This window comes from Lampetra planeri, chromosome 8 (genome assembly GCF_965212315.1).
Source record: "Lampetra planeri chromosome 8, kcLamPlan1.2.h2, whole genome shotgun sequence".
NCBI lineage: Eukaryota > Metazoa > Chordata > Hyperoartia > Petromyzontiformes > Petromyzontidae > Lampetra > Lampetra planeri.
Window position 1 is genome coordinate 13,773,840 of NC_136114.1, and position 21,757 is coordinate 13,795,596.

A 21,757-nucleotide genomic window follows, 5' to 3' on the forward strand; every position below is an offset into this window, starting at 1 on the left:
CAGCCTAGGGGAGGCCCAGGACCGGTTCAAATAATCGTCACCGGTGTTGGCCGTGAACGGGAATCGAACTCGGGTCGCCGGGTTCGTAGCGCAGCGTAGCGCTAACCGCTGCACCACCACTCCCCTACACGCGCACACGACAAGCGAGGGAGCGGACGTACGCAGCGCAGCGCGCAGCAGCGGCGAAGCTGAAGAGCGGAATGTCTCTGAAGTTTCCCTCGATTTGCGCCGAACGTCCATCGGACGACTCGCGACAAGCCGACACAGAGGGGTCGTCGCCGTTCACGACCGCACACAGACGAGCCTCGAGCCCACAGCGATTCACGGTCTGCATTTAGACGACATTTATTGTTACAGATTTTTCTTTTTTATACGTGTACGGGTTTTGTTGCCTAGTCTCTTAGAAAAAAATAGTTTATATTACATCTGTTTTGATCTAACCTAAGGCCACGTCTAGCGCTACGCTAATATAAATTTAATATTTTTTTTGTATAATAGTTTTATATATTTTTATTTTTTTTGTAATATTTGTCCAAAAAATACATTAAGGCTGCTCATAAAGTTGAAATAGACGTTTTTTTTTTAAATATGTACAATGGTTCACAACAATAGTATTTTATTTCTCCAAGCCGTTTTTTCTTCTTTAATCTTGCGTTCGGGTTAGTCGAGGGTTTTGCGTTTGTCGTCGTCGTCGTCGTCATCACGCCGTGGCGTTCACCGTTGGGTCGCGCGCCAGCTCGGCCGTCACGCTCGAGCCAGGCCTCAGCTCCTCCCTGAGGAGGGGAGGGAGGGAGAGAGGAGCGGAGAGAATGCGCCTTTAAAACACACACACAAAAAATGTCACGGCCACGTTTTTGAATATTTCATACGGCCGAATGGGTGGGTGGAATTGCGCCCGGGTAACGGGCCTATGAATCCACGCGACGTCAGCGACCGATGTTCATATTCGTGTTTGACAAGCCTCACACATTTTATTATTCACGCGTTATTCAGAGTTGGAGGTTTATTTGATTTCTCAAGGAGGATACTTTTCTGGCCACTGTAGAAATTGGATCGAATTTTTTTTTTATCAGGAGGTGACCCCCGTTTAATTTCATCGCATTTTTGGAATTTGTAAGTTACATTTCTGCGCGGTGTTTACACGTTACAGTTGACGTCATGAACAAAAAATCTTTGCAGGGTTTTTCCACAAATTAATAACATTATTCCATGAACTATTATGAAGTGCTTTAACATCGGTGACCGTGCTTTGAATCTCAAACGAATATATATCATTTTTATTATTTGTCCAGCCCTTTGTCACTCCACATAATCATACTAATCATAATTAGTTTGCCCATACTTCACCATGCCGATCAGTGCGAGTTAGTGAAGGCGGAGGGGGGGGCATGACATAGGGGTGTAGAGCTGTAGAGCACAGTACAACAATTATGATCCCAATTTTGAGTTTTATCCATTATTCACGCTTGCGGCATTTTGTCCCTGCGTATTTCTCGTTACCACTTGGCACGGTTTGTTTGTTTTCGCGCCGTACCCGACTCTCTCCGTCACGTGCGCACGTGACCTCGTGCGCGGGTCCCGTGCATAAATAGACTCTCCGCTGGACCCACTTCAAAGCACGTCGCCACAAACCAATTTACGCACATTTTGGTCTCGAAAAGTCGGCAACTCTCAGCCCCAGCTCGCACACTGCACGGCTTGTCCAGGGAACAGCAGCGTGGTGCAAACGTTCAATTAGAACAGGCACCAGTATTCTATTAATCATGAGCGTGCTCTTGCTTCGTACCCCGCTATGGCACGTGAATACTAATTTTTAAATCATTTGCAGCCGTGTCAATCTGCTCCAGGATCGAGACCTCCCCACCCCGTCACGTGTCAGTTGCGTAAAAACACTCGTTAACTGGCCGGAAACATCTCATGTACGGAGGACTGCGGCGCTTGTGAAATTGTTAGCGCCAGCTGACTGCCTGGCTTACAGCTGTGTCTGTGGCTCCTCAGTGATTGTGAGATTCGATTTTCATGACTAACATTGCTACATCAAAACTAAACATTATTTTAATTCCTTTATTACTCTGAGAGTTGCTTGACCATACTTCACCACACTAGTGAGTATGAGTTTTGTGTAGAGGGGAAAGTGGGGGGGGATACAGGACCAGTTCAGATGTCATTCTCCCCCAATGACAACTGACGTTTGCTCAGGGCGTCTCCGCCTGCAGCCTTGTAGACGGACGGTGAAAGGGAACGGGCGATGGAACCCAGCGATATGGGGGGGAGGGGGTGGTGGTGGGAGCAGTCCATTTCATTCCTCTGGGCTCGTGCTACCCACGCTACCCCACCCGTGCCACCCACACTCCTCCACCCGTTCCACCCACACTCCCCCACCCGTGCCACCCACGCTACCCACGCCCGTGGCGTCCGCGCATACCGGTGGGGCACGGTGATTTTGTTGTAGGTGCCGTTGCCGTCCCCGTCGCGGACGGCGTCGCTCCCCGGCTCCGGGTGCCGCTCGCCGGCCCCGTGCCTCCAGGGCCTGGGCGCCGGCGGGGCGGCGGCCATCCCGGTGGCGGCGGCGGCGCCGTCGTACAGCCTCTCCTCCCGCTCATGCGGCCACACCACGGAAGCGTCCTCCAGCGAGGGCCCATCCTCGTAGAAGAGGAGGCTCCGGGAACGCACTGCTCCGCCGCCGGCACACACGGGCACAGTGGGTGAGCGGCAGGTGAGTCGGGGGGGGGGGGGGGCGGGGGGTTGTGTGCGGGGGGGGGGGGTGAGTGGGGAGTGAGTGGGGGATGAGTGGGGGGTGAGTGGGGGGTGAGCGGGGGGTGAGCGTGCGCTGTCGATCGGTGATTAAATTCCTGCGCGGTGTTCCAAGAGTTGCGACCGAATTTGGAAACTGGTTTCTACCCGCGATGCTCGCTGTGTGTTTAACGATGCACCGGTCGGTTGGAGGTTTTAAAGCAATTGTCCCTTGTTTATTCAGAATGTTATAGGAAATACCACTCGCAGCTTGGTAAAGATGAATGTAAGCAATCTTACACTCGACCATACTTCACCACACTGGTCAACGCAGTTTGGTGTGGGGGGGGGGGGAGGGTAGGTGGGGGGGGGGAGATCGGGGAACCAGGACCAGTCCAGATATCACTCGCCATGAGCCAGAGCCAAGAATTGAACTCGGCTTCACCAGGTTAAAAGGACATGCTGCCTCACCACTGTGCCACCGCTCCACCCACTGAAATATTATCTCATTTAAAATGTATCTTGCTGAAATATTGAGCTCTATTTAAATGTTAATGATCCGTTGTTATTACGGCTCAATGTTCTCGTATTATTATTTCAGTGTGTTGAATGTTAATGTTGACTTTTTTTTACCAGATGCTTACTGTATTTGCTTTGTTTGACTCAGTTGTCGAGAGACCTGCTCACGGTAAATGTGCGCGAATGAATGAATGCAACGCTTTAGCAGCAGGACGAGCGAGCGAATTAGTTGCGCAGGCAGCTGCGTTTGACTCGCAAATGGATTCGAGTAAAGCAAGCAACGAATTAACTCGAGGTGGGGTTGGTTTCACCGAGCTGTTGGCCGATTCTAAACGAGAGCAAAAGGAATGAATTATTGAATGGGTGAATGAAACAGACCGGGAATCCACAAGCTCTCAACTTAGCCTTAAATAAAGTATATATGAGCGAACGAATGAATTAATTTGTCCTTTAAAGAGGACACACTAATGAGTTTACCAGAGACAGTCTCAAATGGCCCTGAATGAATGAATGTACGTGAACAAATTATTGAGTAAGCAACAGAGAGACAGGCAATTTCTATGGGCTTAACTAGTGTCAACCAATGAGCCAATGATGGAATGAGTGAATGAGTGAGCAGAATCATGAGGGGATGAGTGAATGAACGAGTGAATTAATAAGTGAGTTAGCAGATGAGTGAATGAATGGGGACGAATGAGTGAGTGAGTGAATAGACGAATGTGTAGTTGAATGAGTGAGTGAATGTCATGGTGAATGAAATAGTTGTGGGGAGCGGTAGTGTCGTGGTTAGCGCGCTGCGCTACGAACCTGACGATCCAGGTTCGATTCCCACTCAGGGCCAACACCAGCGACGATTATCTGAACCGGTCCTGCGCCTCCCCTAGGTCGACTCAGCCTAAAGTGAGTACCTGGTGCGATGTATAAACATCGGCACTAGGGAGACAAAGGCGGCCGGGCATGGTGCTGGCCACCCACCCCCCTCGTGTACCATTCTGGCCTTCATAGGTGCTCGCTAACAGCACTTGCCCCTACAGTCTGCTAAGGCTGTATGGGGGATCTTTGTCTTTGAATGAATGAGTGAGAAAATAAATGAGAAAATGAGTGAGCAGATTAATGAGTGAATGAGTAAATGAACGATCGAATCAATAAGTGAGTGAGTGGATGAGTGCGTGAATGAGTGAGAAAATTAGTGAGTGTATGAGTAAATGTGTGAATGAATGAGTGAATGAGTGGGGGAGGGGGGGGAGGGAGGGGAGGAGTCAAACACGCAGAGGAGGCGGCACTCACTGCGCGTGGTCGTGTACGCATCCTTGCCCGCCAGCGCCACCTCCTCCGAGTGGCCGGACGAGGGGGCGAGCGAGGAGGGGGGCGAGCGAGGAGGGGGTGAGGGGGCTCAAGCTGGGGGTGAGGCCGCCCAGCACCAACGCGAAGCACAAAGCCACGACCTGTCGTGGAGAGGCAGAGAGTGAGGGGTGGGGGGGGGGGCAAGGAACCATCAGAATTAGTATTTTATACTGGAGGAATCCGAGGAGCTATAATGCTCTTAAATTTCGATTGAAAGCTTTCGTGACTGCAGGGATTCATCTTCTTGCTTCTTTCGGTAAAGTCACGTAGAAGGGGAATAATAAAACAATAAAAATAAAACATAATAAAATAATTCTCACGACGTTTCGGCTACAATGCAAGCAGCCGTCCTCAGGTGAAGAACAGGTCTGTCGGAAAGACAGCGTCTGAATCACTGTCTTTCCACCGATGTCCATTAACGGAAGAGGTCACAACTTTACAACAACAAACGATACAAAAACACGATGGGAGTGCAAAGTATAGGAAAGGTAACCAAATCACTTAAAAAATATAGACAAATAAAACACTTTAAAAAAGGCGAGTAAAAAAAAGATGAACAATTTTTTTATCTGGCCAGCTAAAGCCGACCGAACTATTCACTTTATATTTCATGAGCGACGTGGCCACAAATAAAAGTCCAACAAAGTAGCGTCTCACGTGGAAATTTCCAGCAGCAAAATAATCTACACGCATGTTTCCATCTCGGCGAATGTCCCTCCGCGCATTGCGGACACGCAGACTGCTTTGTTGTTCTTGTTGTTGTTCTTGTTGTTTGTTCTTGTTGTTGTTCTTGTTGTTGTTCTTGTTGTTGTTCTTGTTGTTGTTCTTGTTGTTTGTTCTTGTTGTTGTTCTTGTTGTTGTTCTTGTTGTTTGTTCTTGTTGTTGTTCTTGTTGTTTGTTCTTGTTGTTGTTCTTGTTGTTGTTCTTGTTGTTGTTCTTGTTGTTGTTCTTGTTGTTTGTTCTTGTTGTTGTTCTTGTTGTTTGTTCTTGTTGTTGTTCTTGTTGTTTGTTCTTGTTGTTGTTCTTGTTGTTTGTTGTTGTTCTTGTTGTTGTTCTTGTTGTTGTTCTTGTTATTTGTTCTTGTTGTTGTTCTTGTTGTTGTTCTTGTTGTTTGTTCTTGTTGTTGTTCTTGTTGTTGTTCTTGTTGTTGTTCTTGTTGTTGTTCTTGTTGTTGTTCTTGTTGTTTGTTCTTGTTGTTGTTCTTGTTGTTGTTCTTGTTGTTGTTCTTGTTGTTTGTTCTTGTTGTTGTTCTTGTTGTTTGTTCTTGTTGTTGTTCTTGTTGTTGTTCTTGTTGTTGTTCTTGTTGTTGTTCTTGTTGTTTGTTCTTGTTGTTGTTCTTGTTGTTTGTTCTTGTTGTTGTTCTTGTTGTTTGTTCTTGTTGTTGTTCTTGTTGTTTGTTGTTGTTCTTGTTGTTGTTCTTGTTGTTGTTCTTGTTATTTGTTCTTGTTGTTGTTCTTGTTGTTGTTCTTGTTGTTGTTCTTGCTATTTGTTCTTGTTGTTGTTCTTGTTGTTTGTTCTTGTTGCTGTTCTTGTTGTTTGTTCTTGTTGTTGTTCTTGTTGTTGTTCTTGTTGTTGTTCTTGTTGTTGCTCTTGTTGTTGTTCTTGTTGTTTGTTCTTGTTGTTGTTCTTGTTGTTGTTCTTGTTGTTTGTTCTTGTTGTTGTTCTTGTTGTTGTTCTTGTTGTTGTTCTTGTTGTTGTTCTTGTTGTTTGTTCTTGTTGTTGTTCTTGTTGTTGTTCTTGTTATTTGTTCTTGTTGTTGTTCTTGTTGTTGTTCTTGTTGTTGCTCTTGTTGTTGTTCTTGTTGTTTGTTCTTGTTGTTGTTCTTGTTGTTGTTCTTGTTGTTGTTCTTGTTGTTGTTCTTGTTGTTGTTCTTGTTGTTGTTCTTGTTGTTGTTCTTGTTGTTGTTCTTGTTGTTGTTCTTGTTATTTGTTCTTGTTGTTGTTCTTGTTGTTGTTCTTGTTGTTGTTCTTGTTATTTGTTCTTGTTGTTGTTCTTGTTGAGCCGCTTGTTTACTCAGGGCGAGCCTCGCTGAGTCTCAAGAGACTCTTTTTTCACGAGGGGGCGGTCTTGCCAAGTTTGTCGCAGCAGAGGGCGATGTTCCTGCTGTCGCTACTCCTGCTGCTGCGAGTAATCCCACACCGAGTAATAAGTAGGTCACACTGCAGCACTGGGGATGCTTTTGTTCGCGTTTTAAACTAAGCTGCTTCTCTTTCCTATACCCTCAGCGACAGCTCCTCCCACACAACGTCCGCGACTTCACCTACCCAGACAAAGACAAGGCGCCCCCGTATAGCCTTAACAGACTTTGGGGCAAGTGCTGTTATAATGAGCACCTATGAAGGCTCGCACGGCAACCAAGAAGAGGGGGGCTGGCCAGCACCACGCCCGGCCGCCTTTGTCTCCGTAGCGACGATGTTCACACACCAGGTACTCATTTAAGGCTGAGTGGACCTAGGGGAGGCTCAGGAGCCAAGTTCAGATAATCGTCACCGGCGTTGGTGGCCGTGAGCGGGAATCGAACTCGGGTCGCCGGACTCATAGCGCGGTGTGCTAACCGCAGCACCACCGCTCCACCCCCCCCCCCCCCCCATCCGGTACGCGACATCGTCCGGTAAAGGCCGTGGCTGCCTGTGCCGGGGCGGAACGGCGTCGCCTACCATGAGGCACGTGCTGGTCTGGGTCGTCGCCACCTTGCCGGGCCTCGGAACCTTGGACGCGACGAGCGTCTGGAGCCTCTGCAGCTGCTGCAGCAGCGACCTGGGGGGGGGGTGGGGGGGAGGGTAGAGGCGGAACGAGAAGACGCGTCAAGCCACGGCCACCGCCACCGCCGTCCCGGAACAGCAAACTAAAAGTGCAAAGGGGCTCCCACCCCGGCAGAGTTAGGGTGGTAAGGGTTAGTCAGTGCGTACTGTACGTTGAACTTCTTTCATACCGCACGTAGCCAACCGTGACCGAGTACTTGTGGATATAGTTGGCCAGATGGATTGGGCAGAGCTGGTACCGGTGGTGAGAGTCAACGGCAGGGCTGCTATTAGTGTCGAATTGCGCAGTTGATTGGAGTTCGAGGCAGGGCTTGTAGAGTGCTGGCGACCAGGGTAGCTTAGTTGGGTCAATAGGAGGACCAGTAGCACTTGGAGCTTGTTGGTTACAGTTTGTGGTAGGATTTGTCACTGGTTAAGTAGAATGTCAGGGTTATTAGGACGGCCCGTACCATATTGGCTGCTTGGCTAGTTGGTTATGGTGGTTGGGGTCAGTGGGAGGTAATTGCTCGAGGCCATCAGGGATGTAACAGTCAGTGGCTAGACAGTGTTAGTGGCTAGTAGGGCTCGACGGTTAATTGGCCAGAGCGTTCCACCTTCTAAACCGCGTAACCCCTCCGTCAACTTCAGCCAGAAGAAACCATCGGTGCCACTTAGGCCGCCCTCCCACCGCGTGCGCGTCTCTCGTGTGGCCACGCGGGGGCGCCCCCGCATGAGAAAATGAGCTGGGGGGCTTCAGAGCCCAGCAGAGGCCAAGGGGGTGGTTTTGTAATTCGCATTCTGGCAGGGCCTTGACGAGATGTTTTCTTTCTACTACGACGACGAAGTTGCGTCTTGACGCGATGGCAACCTCTGGACGCTCCAAGTACCCGTCAGCCAACACTCGTCCCATCCCCCCCGCCCTGCCGATCGATGGCTCCTGGCGGGAAATTCCACGTTCACATGGAGGGAGCCAGTCTGTCTGCAGCAGCGGTTCTTAACCTCTACTGCAGCCTCGTACCCCTTTGGTTCTCAATCGTTATGTTTTTTTTATACTGTTAATAAATGCAAAGGGTTTGATGCAACAAAGTAGTTGTAACTTACGTGCCCGTGCTTAGTTTGTTTTTCCGATTATTTACCTTCTAAACAAATCTGGCCACGTCTCGCACCCCCAGGAAGGGCATCTCGCACTCCCAGGGAGTGCGTGCACCCCAGGTGAAGAACCACCGGTCTGCAGGATAACCGGAGTACTCTTCGACTTCCCATGTGGTGGCACAAAGCTTTAATTTAACTTTCTGGCCCGGCTTGACGCTGCATTAGCGCCACGTCGTCTCAACTAAACGCGGGTGTTTTTTTTTTACTCCGCGTCTTCAAACACCCTCGTCAAATACCAAACTACGTCGCACTGAGGATTTCCCCCACCGCCGCCTCTCCTCCAATTCCCGTTGCTACCCCTGGACATATGGAAGGCATTACGGCGAAACGCCAGACACAGGCGGATTGTGTCCGTAATGGGGCCCGCGGACGGGCGTGTACTCTCCCACACCCAGTCATCATGAGGTCATTGTGCCCTGACGCCCCCCTCCACCGCCCCCTACCCCCCCTTCTGCAACCCCCCCCCCCCCCCAGCTGCGAGACAGAAACCGGATCGCTCCCCTCCATTCGTTACTCCGTGGGCCCCCAGGCCAAGGGTTTTACTCGCTGCTGCTACCCGCCATGGCAAAGCTTGAATTGCGTCATACAATCGCCAATAAGAGAGTGAATTATGCTATAACCTTGGTTAATAAGTACATGATCCCATAACCCTCTCTCGGAGCCATAGATACAGACTGGTGTCGCGAAATATCTGCCACCTCCGGGGTAACCGAATTTCTGCTTTGGCGCAGGAGACGATGTTTCCATGCCTCCATTGCGTGCCGCTTAAAAATTGGACTAATCGTGGTATTCATGCGTTGTTCATCGTTTGCTGTATTCGTTCCGCAAAGGCTTTTGCCTCCCCGTTAGCGGGGGAGAGGCGTCGTGAAAACGCGACGGACTGCTCGTAAAAGGGAAAAAGCGGCCCAAAAAAAATAAGCAACACAAACGTGTCAATTATTTCCTTCACCAAGCGCGGGGAGGGGGCCCTTCTCAGAACAGCGCCTCCCGCCCCACCACCGCCTCTGTTTCTATGAATCTCGAATAATCCGGATATACTCTAATCTCATCGATAGAAATGAACGAATGAGGACAAAACCTGAATACAGTAGTGACGTGTGCGGAGGGTCAATGCGATAGCGTACGCTCGCATCGAATTGCCGTGGCTGATGTAGCGGCGTAGATTTAACTTGAAGACTCGACTGACTTCATTGGACAATCGCATTTTAAATGACCTCGGCACGAACTCGTTGCTCTTGCTGCCCGTGGGGAGTTACTATGGGTGATAACAAATACGAGCAGAACGGCCGTTTTCATTTGTTTCAAGCAAACAAACAAACAAACGCATACGTTGCTGTATTTGTGACACAAAGGCTCGATTTTCTTTTTGTGGAAGAGGGAGGGTGTGAAAATGTGAAAGCCAACAGGCCGATAGACTCACACATTTTTTTTTAATTAATATGCGGAGAGACAGAATGGAGATTAATTACATCTTGACCTCGCCTGCATTTTCGCAGAATGCTTTGCCAGCTACGAGAGTGTCACATGGCGAGTGGTTTCGCCAATGGCGCGAGCGACCGGATCGTACCTGTTTGCAGTCTCAAGCGTCTCCACTTTTTTTCTCAGCTCGCTGTTTTCCGACGCACAGTTCTCCACTCTAAAAGCACGGAACGAGGCGGGGCGAGAAACGACACCGCAAATTTACCAATTGCCGCATACGGCAACACGAGGCCACGACAAAAAATGACCTCGTGAAAGACCCCCAAACGCACAAGATCTCTGGCCCTGATCTTCAGCAAAGGCTCTGGCGGGCCACAACCCCCAAACCGCATCCGCACACAGACCATTGCGGCGGGCAACAGTTGCGGATACTTAATGGGAAATTGGAACATTAAAACAACTCTCCGGTGTGCGGAGTCTGGTCACCCAGAACAGGACAAGGATCGTATCGCGACTCAACGATCGATGCACAAATACGAAGGAGGAGGCATCGTGACGGCGATTCACCACTCCGCCACTCCTCACGCAATTATCCGGCTCAACGGCTTCGGTGTAAAATTGCAGCTGTTGCTCAGCACCAACATCCATACGAGGAAGATGACGAAGATAGCAACATAACCGCCCTGGTGTGAATCTCCTGCAGACTGCGTTGGTGTAACGTAGCAGCAGCGCCCTCCTTCGCGCTGGAAGAATGATGACAGCGCCGCTACCAAATGTACCGATGATCCGATTATAAACCAGTGAACATCACGAGCACGCCCACTTTAGGAATGGCGGGGAGCGCTGCCGCAGGGGTCAGCAATGCTGCGCTATGAACCCAAACATCGGAGCTCGGTTTCCGGCCATAGCTCACGTAAGTGGCGATTATCTCAACCGCTGCCCAAGCTGATTTTGCGCCGCGGCGAATTTAGCGTTTAGCTTCGCTCTGACGGTGACTTGTGTCAACAATATTTTCGATTCCTCGTGCGATGCAGTGTTTTTTATTCGTAACTTTTTGGGGGGTTTCCGATTTCCTTAAGTCATTGCTCAGTTTTTTTTGCCATTGTCATTTCGGTGACCCAGGCCAATTGCAAAGGGAGACTCTATCCTGGTCTCTTGACTTCTCGCCACCTGGTTACATAACCTCACGTCCCACCCCCTATTCCCCAACCTGCGTGGTGAAGTATGGTTCCATAACCTCCATGACTAACACAGCATCGGGAGGACTTCACCATCCGGCGGTGAATTGCCAACAGGGCTGTGAGATTGTTATTATTGTAACAAAGCGCATTTTGACATTTCATACAAGTGTGCTTGTTTAACGCTCGAGCAAATCAAGACGATGATTTGAGTATGATTAGCCAGCGTCTGTCGCATCGAATGCAGGCAGTAAACTCAGGAGTTGTGCCATCACCGAGCCAGAGATTTAATTTTCCCGTGCAGGGCCTGCTGGTGGCTCCAGGGGTGAGTGCGTCTGTCAAACAACAGTGACGTAACACCACCCGTGAGCTCCTGGCTTAAAACCCTCACAACTGCAACCTCGCAAACAATCGTTTTCGACATCCATCGGTAAACATTGGTTGAGTGTTTAATGTGGCCAAGGCCGGCTGGAACAACAGGAAGAAGGCAAAGAGCAAAGAGATCAAAGCTCACGGCCGACCTGCCGAATAAGTGAAAGAACCTTTTAAGAATTTGTGTAAATTCTTCCAAGTAATTCCACACAAAGCTATGCGCAAGGCTTATCTGCAATAAGGACTTCCATATACTCACGTGAGTAATTTGCTCTATCTAACTGGTCAATTTTCACGATGGAATCGGGATACAATTTGCAGACAGGGCAAAAAACATGTTTCTAAACAACTTTTATCCATCTCACTTATTTTGAAGGGGACGCTTACAGACGCAGGAGACACTTTGATTTGCAACGAGTGAGAGAGCCCGTTTGAGACGAAGCGAGGCCCGAGCAATGAAAATATCGTACGATACACAAACGTGGAGCAGTGGGGCTGTGGGGGTCATCGCAAAGCGCCCGCTAACCTGGCGACCCCATTGCGATTCCTGGCGATGGGCTAACCGTCCAATACCTGGACCAGCCCCTGAGCCACACCGAGCAGAGTGGCAAGGTACGGTCAAACGAACTCTGTGACCTTACACGGCGTGGGGAAGGCCTTCATCCAGCAGTGGATTATTATCACACACGGGGGTGGCGGGGGGGATCAGGCCACGGCAAAGCGAGTGCTTCTCGGAAAGACACGCCGCCACATTAGCATTGGGTCACTTATGGGAAAAAGCCCTCGGGTACACAAAACCTGACCTGCGAGTTAGCGTTTCCCAAATCTGCCGACCGGGCCACATTTCCCACAATCTCGCTGCCGCCGCCGCCGCGGTATTTAAATATGCTTAGAAGCTCAGGGTAACGTGGCACACGCGTGCGCACGCGCGCTCTTTCCACTGCGAGCCCGGATCTGTTTTTCCATTAGCGGAGCCGGCAGAGAGATAGCGCGCGCGTCACAGCGAGAGGGGAGGGGGCTGGGGAGGTTGGGGTGCGGGGGGTGGGTCCGGGACGAGGGAGGGGGCAACGATGGGAGGTGAATGTCTCATGGCGGAGGCCAGCTGCTGGTGGGGGCCCCTCAACTGGACACGGTCGCCCACAATTACTCACAAGCTTTGGCGGTTTGTTTAAAATCATCGTCGTCATCATCACCATAAACCATGATCTATCAAATGCTACAATTACTGGACATCTGTGAAAAAGAGCTTCATAGCTCAACGGATTCCTCCATTATAGATATTCTGATCTTATCTGATTAAGTGCTTCAGTGGAGAAATGGTATCTCCCTCGCCCTGGTATGGGGAAGGCCGTAGATTTTTCTCCGGGTCCTCTGGTTTTTCCCTCAACATTGAAAATTAACATCACACGTTTAGATTATTTGGCTGTTCTGTTATACATTTCCACACGATTATAAGCCACTTCGTTGAGCTATCGTGTGTGGCCAGGTAGCCTCTGAAAAAGAGCTGTGCAGCTCAGTGGGCTTTACCTGGGAAAATAAAATAAAATTTGTTTAAATGTTGACGTAAAGCTTTCGTGACTGCAGGAATTCATATTCTTTCAGTAAAGTCACCGCTTGTGTTGCGATCAAAACGTCGTAGTTTTTTGTTGTTTTCTTTGAACCTATCTACGTGCCTTCACCGAAAGACTCAAGGAAAATAAAAATGTGTTTTTTTTCTCCAAAGCCATCCCCACGTCGATTCCAGTCACTGTAGTGCAACGGCCTTGTCCGAAAAATGTGACGAATGGACGAACTCACTTTTTCTCTAAACACTCCACGTACTCTTTCTTTTTCCTTCGGCTTTCTTGTGCTGAAATCTGAAGGGCGCAAACATGACAAAAAAATAAAGCGGTATTAAGACGGTCAACGTTCGTTTTCGCAGCCGTCGCTGTACGGCTCTCCGGAGCACGTTTGGGATGTACTGCGCGCGTGGGTTCATTTAGGGTAGCGGGCATTCTGACGTTTCGCTCCATCTGCTGGGGGCTTCTCCAGGCACCGAACCCGAATATAAACAGGTCCTGAAGAAGCTCCCAGCACGCGGAGGGAGACTGTCGGACGATCATGCTGAACGAACCGAAACACTAAGCGGGAATGAGAAATATAAACCTGGATCGGTCAAACTCTGGTGAGATATTTGTTTTTATTATTATTGCGCAAAGTCAAATGTGCATACCTTGGCACGCGATGGCAAAACAAAAATAGAACCACAACGTTCATAAATAAATAACATCACAAAATGTAACGAAAAAAAGTGGGGAGCTGGTGCATCAATCAAGGCGCCTTAAGAGCAGTCCAACAGGCTATATTGTTGAACATTGACTCGATGACTCATTTTATAATCGAAATCTATGGCCGCTGCAAAAATATAAACAAACAGTTCAAGACCCATGGCTGTGACAAAACGGCCAAGATACACAGTGACCAACTTCATGCCTTTCTCCCTTTCAAAAAGGGTGAGAGAATCTGTACTTCCCTGCTGCAGTTTAGCCAAGGGACCCCCCCCCCTTCTCCCCACCCTCGGTGGCAGCTGTCCCTGCGTGGCGCAAGGCGAAGGCAGGACCCTCCTGCGAATGGGGCCCTAGTCTGCCAAGTAAGGGAGGCGGATGAGGCTATTTCAAAACAAAATTTGGGCCGATTTCTTTAATTCGGTAAAAGTTGGAAAAGTGACGGCGGCACACGGCCCTCCGCAAAAGCAAACGCTTTCACCGCGGTGGAGCGGCGGCAAGCAACAAGTGGCGAGCAACAAGCAACTAGCAACAAGCGGCGAGCGGTGGCAGCGTGCGTGGGCGAGCAACCTTGTTTTTGATTTTCCGTCTGATTTTCTTGAGGGCCTTCTCCTCGGCCTTGGTGAGGGGCAGCTTGGTGGGGACGGGGTACCCCTCCGTGATCAGGGTCCTCTTCTCCTCCTCCGTCAGCATCAGGGGACCCGCCGCTCCCTGCAGCTTCTGCAAACGGTCGCACCCCCGATTAGCGCGGGGCAGGCTACGTGACACGGTGCGGGAGGGAGTTCAACGTGCGTACGTACAACGGTACGTGTCAGTGCCACTCTGTCAAGGCCGGACCAAGTTTGAGTGGGGGGGGGGGCCTCCTCCAAGGCTGTTGTAGTTTTTTGCCAGTGACCCCCACCGCTCACCCCCCCCTCGCCACTCTGCTGCCCCCCCGTCACCCCCCCCCCCATCACCCTCCCCCCCTCTCGTCATCCCCCCCCCCCCCCCCCCCGTAGATTCAGTTCCTTCCCTCGACTGTTTCGCCACCACCGATGGCCGATGCCAAACTCTCCGTTGTTATTTCAGTACCGGTTTTAAACGGGATATAAAAAATATACTTGCACAACTGAAATCTATGGCCGCTGCAGGAAAAGCAGACTGAGAAAATGAACGAATGAACGAACGAACTTATATATACAAGATTTGTAAAGTCGCAGTTTCCAAAACGAGTTTAATTTCGCCACGCGACTGATAATAAACGCGCATAATGACAAGGAGGGCTTTAACTACCAAATAACTGATGGCTTTGTCCAGCAGTGGATTGATCATGGAATGATGACTAAATATGGCCAAACCCATCGGCCGATGGACACGTAATTAACTGCTCACTAGGTACTTGGCCTGCTCTTCCATGCTGGACAGATGTCTTGCAAGAGGTAGGAGTAGCCACACTTAACGTTTTGGGTAATGGCCCTTTCTTCACAGCACATTTAATTTGTGTACGTGGTATAAAGAAGGATCATTGCCTGAAACGTCACCTATTATATTTTTTTTCTCTTGAGGCCACACAACGCCATTGACCAATGTGTTCCCTACGAGGGCAGAATGAGCCGAGAGATGGATGCGGCCTGGCGCCAAAATAACTCCCGTCCCAGACTAAAACAGATCGCTGGTTACACCGCGCCCCCCCCCCCTCCCCCCAGATATCATCGGCGGCGTTCGCGGCGGCACTAACGTGGGGAGCGGTGAGCAGCGTCGTGTTGGAGAGGGCCGAGGAGGGACCCCGTGCCGGCACCTTCAGTCCCGGCTGTCCCCCCCGCACGGGGCTGGACGGGGGCAGCGAGCGGGGGCTCAGCGAGCCCTCGCTGTCGCTGCCGTGGCTGCTGGGGGGCGTGGGCGGGAGGTGAACCCTGTCCAGCGCTGTTGGGGGGGGGGGGATGGCACGGAGTGTGGGGTGAGGGAGGGTGAGAAGAAGGCACACGCACGGAATTTTGACGAGCGGCACGCGTGTGTGCGATTACACCGACGCACGTGGGCGCGTGTACACGTGGGCGCGTGTACACGTGGGCGGGTGTACACGTGGGCGGGTGTACACGTGGGCGCGTGTACACGTGAGCGGGTGTACACGTTGGCGCGTGTACACGTGGGCCCGTGTACACGTGGGCGCGTGTACACGTGGGCGCGTGTACACGTGGGCGCGTGTACACGTGGGCGCGTGTACACGTGGGCGCGTGTACACGTGGGCGGGTGTACACGTGGGCGCGTGTACACGTGGGCCCGTGTACACGTGGGCGCGTGTACACGTGGGCGCGTGTACACGTGGGCGCGTGTACACGTGGGCGCGTGTACACGTGGGCGCGTGTACACGTGGGCGCGTGTACACGTGGGCGCGTGTACACGTGGGCCCGTGTACACGTGGGCCCGTGTACACGTGGGCGCGTGTACACGTGGGCGCGTGTACACGTGGGCCCGTGTACACGTGGGCGCGTGTACACGTGGGTGGGTGTACACGTGGGCGCGCGTGCACACCATCTTTAGTAGATTTTTATAATTAAAAAAAAACACGCAGCTCTGAGCTGCATTTTCGGGTTGTTCGGCACGATGTCCTTAGGATTTTCCCCGTCGTGCCGAACGACACGTGGCGCAACCCAAAAACGCAACGGAGAGCTAGGGGTGTCCCGACGTTTCGCTCCGTGCGCTGGGAGCTTCTTCAGGAGCTGAAAATAATTGAGATGGAGCGAATCGCCTGAAGGACGCGCGGCACGACCCCAAAAGGGCAGCGCAGCACAACGGAGGAAGTCTGCAGAGCAGTAAAATAAAAAACATTCCTTTCAGATGGTGCCCACATTTTAAGGACAAATGATTTTATTTCAACTCCATCGTGCGTCTATAATGATGAGGATTCAATTTGCCCGCCAACACTCGCATCACATACAGCAGGTTAGCACGCAACATCACCCCAATGAACTGGACACTGTGCGTGCGATGCGTCCGTGATTTAAATGTTCAACTGCACTGCTGTGGCCACTCGGACACATCTCACGTCAACCGCGATGGATCGCTACGCGGCACGTTTCACTCGACATCCGCTTTACTTTGCCAGTGAGAAGGTCCATGCGTTGATGCTGTAAGAACAGCATAGTGTCATCGTAAGACATGGGGGAATTTTTTTTTTAATGCCACGCTATGGTACAACCAATTACAATTAGTCCGTATTTTTTTTTCTGTATCAGGCTAGTCCAGTGGTTCTTGACCTGGGGTGCACACAGCCACACACCCCCTGGAGGTGCGAGATGCCCTTTCCGAGTTCGCAGGCTGCTGTAAAGGTTAAAAACCACGGAGCCAGCCGAAGACGTCATGTGGAAGTTTACCCAAGTCTCAGTTTGCCGATTTAATTTCGTCACTCCTCTCCCCATCTCGTCAACGAATGCCCCCCCCCCACCCCCCCTGGGAAGGGACACTCTCGCGGGAGCTCTCCAGGTAAAATACTTTCATGAAAAAATATCTTTAAAAAATCTGGCTTGACCTTCCTCATTAAATGTCAGTTCGAGGGGGCGGGCAATTTCTCTCCCCCCCCCCCCACCCCATTGCTTTTCCTCGGTGCGAGGCAGCCTTTAATAATTCTCGTAATGCGTCTTCGACTGCGTGTTCATTCAGACTAGCTAGCTGCAGTAATTCTGTCTCGTCGCAGCCAGTCACGCTTCGGTCTTTGGCGTGGGTGGTTGTGTAGCCACTGCCATCGCCGCTCGATTAACGTTGCAAAAAATAAAAACAACACTTTGTTGACAATATTTTCCTCACGAATTGCATTAGCACAAATTAACCGCCGCCAAAACACACGCACACTCTCACGCGTTATTGTCCTCTTGTCACAAAGCCATTTTGGAAGCCAAAGTCCAAAACAAACACCACACACACACACTTAACCATAATCAAGAAATTTAGGGGTTGCTTTGTTTTTTTTCTCCTCGAGAATTACAGAATTTCTCTGTGGCGACGGCAAAAAGGCGATAAAAGCCATTGTAGCCGGAGCCCGGCTCAATTAGAAGCGCGCGGGCGGAATGAGCGAGCCAGGCATTGGGCCTGCGTCTCTATGGAAACGTGCGTGGGCCGCTCGCTCGTCACAAAACAGCCCCGGGGGCGCGCAGCGGAACCCAGCGACGCTGGCGAACGTGCACACGCGAGCATTCCTCTTCGGATCAGAGCACCTCGCCATATCACACGGAACATTGTTCTACCTGCTATGGATTATACACGCGCGTGTGTGTGTGTGTGTGCGTGCTCGTGTGTGCGCATGCGCACGCGAGTGGGAATAATGAGGTGGATTAACTTGTCCCCCCTGAGCCCACTCTGGCTAATTGTCGATTCCTCAGAGCCTGAGAGCTGAGTGGCGATAGCTACAGCATCACTCATAGGAAGGGAATAAAAATTAGGAAATGCATAATAATAACAACATGAAATGTAAAGGTACAGCCCTGCAATTGCGTGCTCATGCCACTGCTCGTGAAAGGGTCTCCAACAAGAGACCCCCCCCCCTCTATAGAGGATGTTGGTCTACTCTTCAACGCCAGTCAGACATCTGGCAAGAGGTGAGAGCATCCGCAATTCATGCCAAACAACATTCTCGATGTGTGGCATCAGGAGAGAATTGAAAAACTAAATATATTTTACCAGCAAAGCCCCCACTGAGCTATGTAGTTCTTTTTCAGAAGTGACCTGGCCACAAATGATAACAAAGTGGCTCATCTTCTTGGTTCTTTCGGTAAAGTCACGTAGAAGGGAAATAATAAAATAATAACAATAAAACATAATAAAATATTTTTATTTTATTATATCCCTTCTACGTGACTTTACCGAAAGAACCAAGCAGATGAATCCCTGCAGTCACGAAAGCTTTAAATCGAAATTTAACAAAGTGGCTTTTCACGTGGAAACTTCTAGTAGCCAAATGCCCTAAGCGCACATTTCGAAATGTGGAGAGAAAAACCGGAGGATCCCGAGACAACTCCTAATATACAAGCATTAGAGTCTGGGTCAAACCTACGACCTGCATACCAGGTGAGGTAGTTAACATCTCACCACCGTGGCGCCCCTCACCTGCTGCACTGGCGCTGAGGAACTGCTCCACGTCATTTGGCTCAATCTTGATCTTTGGCAACACTTTGGGTGGGCACGGCTTGATCTGAAACAATGCAACATGCTTCTGTCATCACCACCATCATCATCGGCCGATCTTCATTGTCGTGATCGTCAATATCATCATTGATGTCGTTGTCATCATCATCATCATCATTGTCGTCATCATCATTATAGATATAACCAACATCTTCACCATTGGCATTATCATAATCAACAACAACACTTTCATGGTAATTAATACCGTCATCAACACGGCTAGGATTAAAATTTATAATTTTCTTTGAGCCTGGCACAGGGGAGCATTTAGGATAAGGGCACCGAAAATGTTGAGCAAGAGATATCGGTCAAAACTTCTCTCATCCTCCAACACTCATCGACATTTTCCACAACTCCACGACATAAAAAAATAACAAAATAAAACAGCAAATCTATTCGCTACATTTCTAACAGCAAAGCTGCAGCGGACGAAGCCGCCCCCCCCCCCCCTTCCCCAACGGGACGAACATTCGCCGCGCTCCTCTCGCGAAAAACAACGAGCCGCTATTTTTCTCAACCGAGGGCAAGCAAGGGGCCCACTCGCTCGCACCATGTGCCCCGTCGAATCGCCTCTCCCGCGTCTACCTGCGTCACGTTGGTGGGGATGGGCGATCCGATTCGGTTGCCGTTGTTGCCGATGCCGCCGTTGCCGTGGCCAGCGCCGCAGCCCGCGCTGGCACCAGGAACCGCGCCGCCGCCGCCGTTCATGTGCTGGGCGGCCATCGCGCCGCCATTGTTGTTGTTGTTGTTGCCGCCGCCGACGACATTCTTGCAGCTCTGGTTGAACTGCCCGGCTTGGGGGAGCAGCGCCGGCGTGGCGAGCATCTGCGTGCTGGCGGAGGTGGCGGTGAAGTCCGGGAGGGCGGCGGTGGCGGCGGTGGTGGCGGTGGCGGTGGGGGCGTCGAACTCGATGCTGTCAGACGGCAGCAGCGGCTCCGGCTTGAAGATGGCGGCGCGAGCGTGCTCCGCTCCCAGGGCCCACACGCCGTCCTCCAGGTCTGCACCGCCGACGGCGTCAGCGTGACAGCAAGCAAACAAGCGCGCGGTCAGAAGTTAGACCCCGGGGCATCCCAGTCGCACCCCCCCCTCCTCCCCCCGGCAACTACCTCAACCAATACCACAACCAAAATGATAACCAAGACCACATTGACCGGAGGGCCTCAATAGAAATGCATTTTGTTCAAAAGCTGCTCTCTCTATTCATCCACCTTTCTGACATGTCAATGTCTCATCATCTTTCAATAACTTCAAGCATAGACTACGGGTTAACCTGATGAGCAAAACTACGCAGCAGTCTCCTCCATGTAGCCTAACTCTCACACACATACGCACGCAAAAACAAACATGTTTTTTTGAACACCGAGTTTAACATGTTTAATTGTAATTAGTATGCTTTATTTAATTGATTGATCAATCAATTTTGTACATACATAGTTCTTTTTTTGTTGTTGTGGCTTTCTATATAAACCCTCTTGGGTTTCCAACCTCACCTGCACCACCTTTTTTTAACCTTTTTTAACTTTTTTTATTTCCACTGTCTTTCGTTTTGTTTTTTCTGCGATTAAACAATACGATACGGCGTGCCATGAAGACGGGCCATTGCCGGAAACGTCGCCCCTTATACGTGTTGTCTTTTGACGTGCGGGGGGGGGGGTCCATTGAGGCGAAACTCTTTCCTTCGCGAGACTTGCGTTCACAGATGTAGCGCGTCAAGTCGTTCCGCGCGACGGAGAACAGGGCGCACACAAACCGTCGCCAATCCCACAAGCGCGATCCACGCTCCAGCATGAGCACCGCCGCCGGAGAAACACCATCATCATCGTCGTAGTCATCATCTCCATTGATGCTCATCGAGAGTTTACCCCCCCCCGCCCCCGAGCGGAACGAGGGACAAGGCTCGCGACACTCAAACTATTGGGCACACTAAAACTATCGATATCACCTATAATTATAGTTATAATAATAGCAGCATATAATTGGCATGGTTTGTTCACATGACAAACCTGACTCATTGGCTGCGTCGGGTGGTGGCGGGTTTAACGACACATTTATATTTACGCGATCTAACCCAAAAAAACAAACCCTCTATTATGAACAATATAATAACATTATTACAAATGATTATTGTTATTTAAATTTTGACATGCCTTGTAGATCCGTGGCTCGACTTCACACAACCGCTGACCCATCCCTGTGTGGTGTCTGCGTCCCCGTGCAAACAGGAGGAGGGCACAGTGCCGATATGAAAGGGGGGTCTGTGTACTCGGTGCCAAACGCATGCAGTCGCTCAGATCCTGTCCCTCGCTCAGATCCTGTCACCCACCGCTCACGTGACACCCCACCCCCTCTCCCGCCGACTTTGTTTGGCCACCCGTCGCTGCCCAACTCCTCTGCCCTTCCCCCCCCGCCCTGCTGCCCTCTGTCCCTCCACCATCCACCCCTGCTGCTCCGCTGGTGCCAACTTAGCGGTTTTTGTTGCAAGACTTTAACGATTGTTTTTGGTTTTCCCTCACGACAACTTTTAGTCAGTGCCTCCCAACGAATATAGCGACCGTCGATATTTTATGATTTGACTTTCAGGATGAACGCGTCTATTTGGCGATACTTTTTGTGACGTATGAAGCGCTTGTCTTCGGTAAACTCAATAACTACTGTTTGCTGCCGATTTAAAAACCGGTCATGAAAACAACTTTTTTTTTAACGTAATTCTCATCAGGCCCCATTAAACGAGTGCAGCCTCTAGCTCTCGTTATCCACTCCCGTCTCTCCGGCCACTCTCGCGACATGCTATGAAGAAGAACCATTTCCTAAAATGTTTACATATACCGTATATTCTTTCCCTTTAAGGCCACGGTATATTTTGTTGAGGCTTTTTTGT

The 21,757-nt window shown here is 50.4% G+C and overlaps 1 protein-coding gene across 1 annotated transcript in view; it reads right to left on the reverse strand.

Annotated features, from left to right (window-relative positions):
• Positions 1–320: 320 nt before the first annotated feature.
• CREB3L1 (cAMP responsive element binding protein 3 like 1) overlaps positions 321–21,757 on the reverse strand; it is a 57,921-nt gene continuing 36,484 nt past the window's right edge. The window contains 11 exon segments of the mRNA XM_078597116.1: positions 321–773; positions 2,426–2,672; positions 4,540–4,618; positions 4,620–4,697; positions 7,254–7,353; positions 10,057–10,125; positions 13,256–13,314; positions 14,293–14,442; positions 15,440–15,624; positions 18,802–18,886; positions 19,465–19,877. Of these exon segments, the coding sequence (XP_078453242.1) occupies positions 701–773; positions 2,426–2,672; positions 4,540–4,618; positions 4,620–4,697; positions 7,254–7,353; positions 10,057–10,125; positions 13,256–13,314; positions 14,293–14,442; positions 15,440–15,624; positions 18,802–18,886; positions 19,465–19,877 (1,538 nt within the window). The 3' untranslated portion in view covers positions 321–700.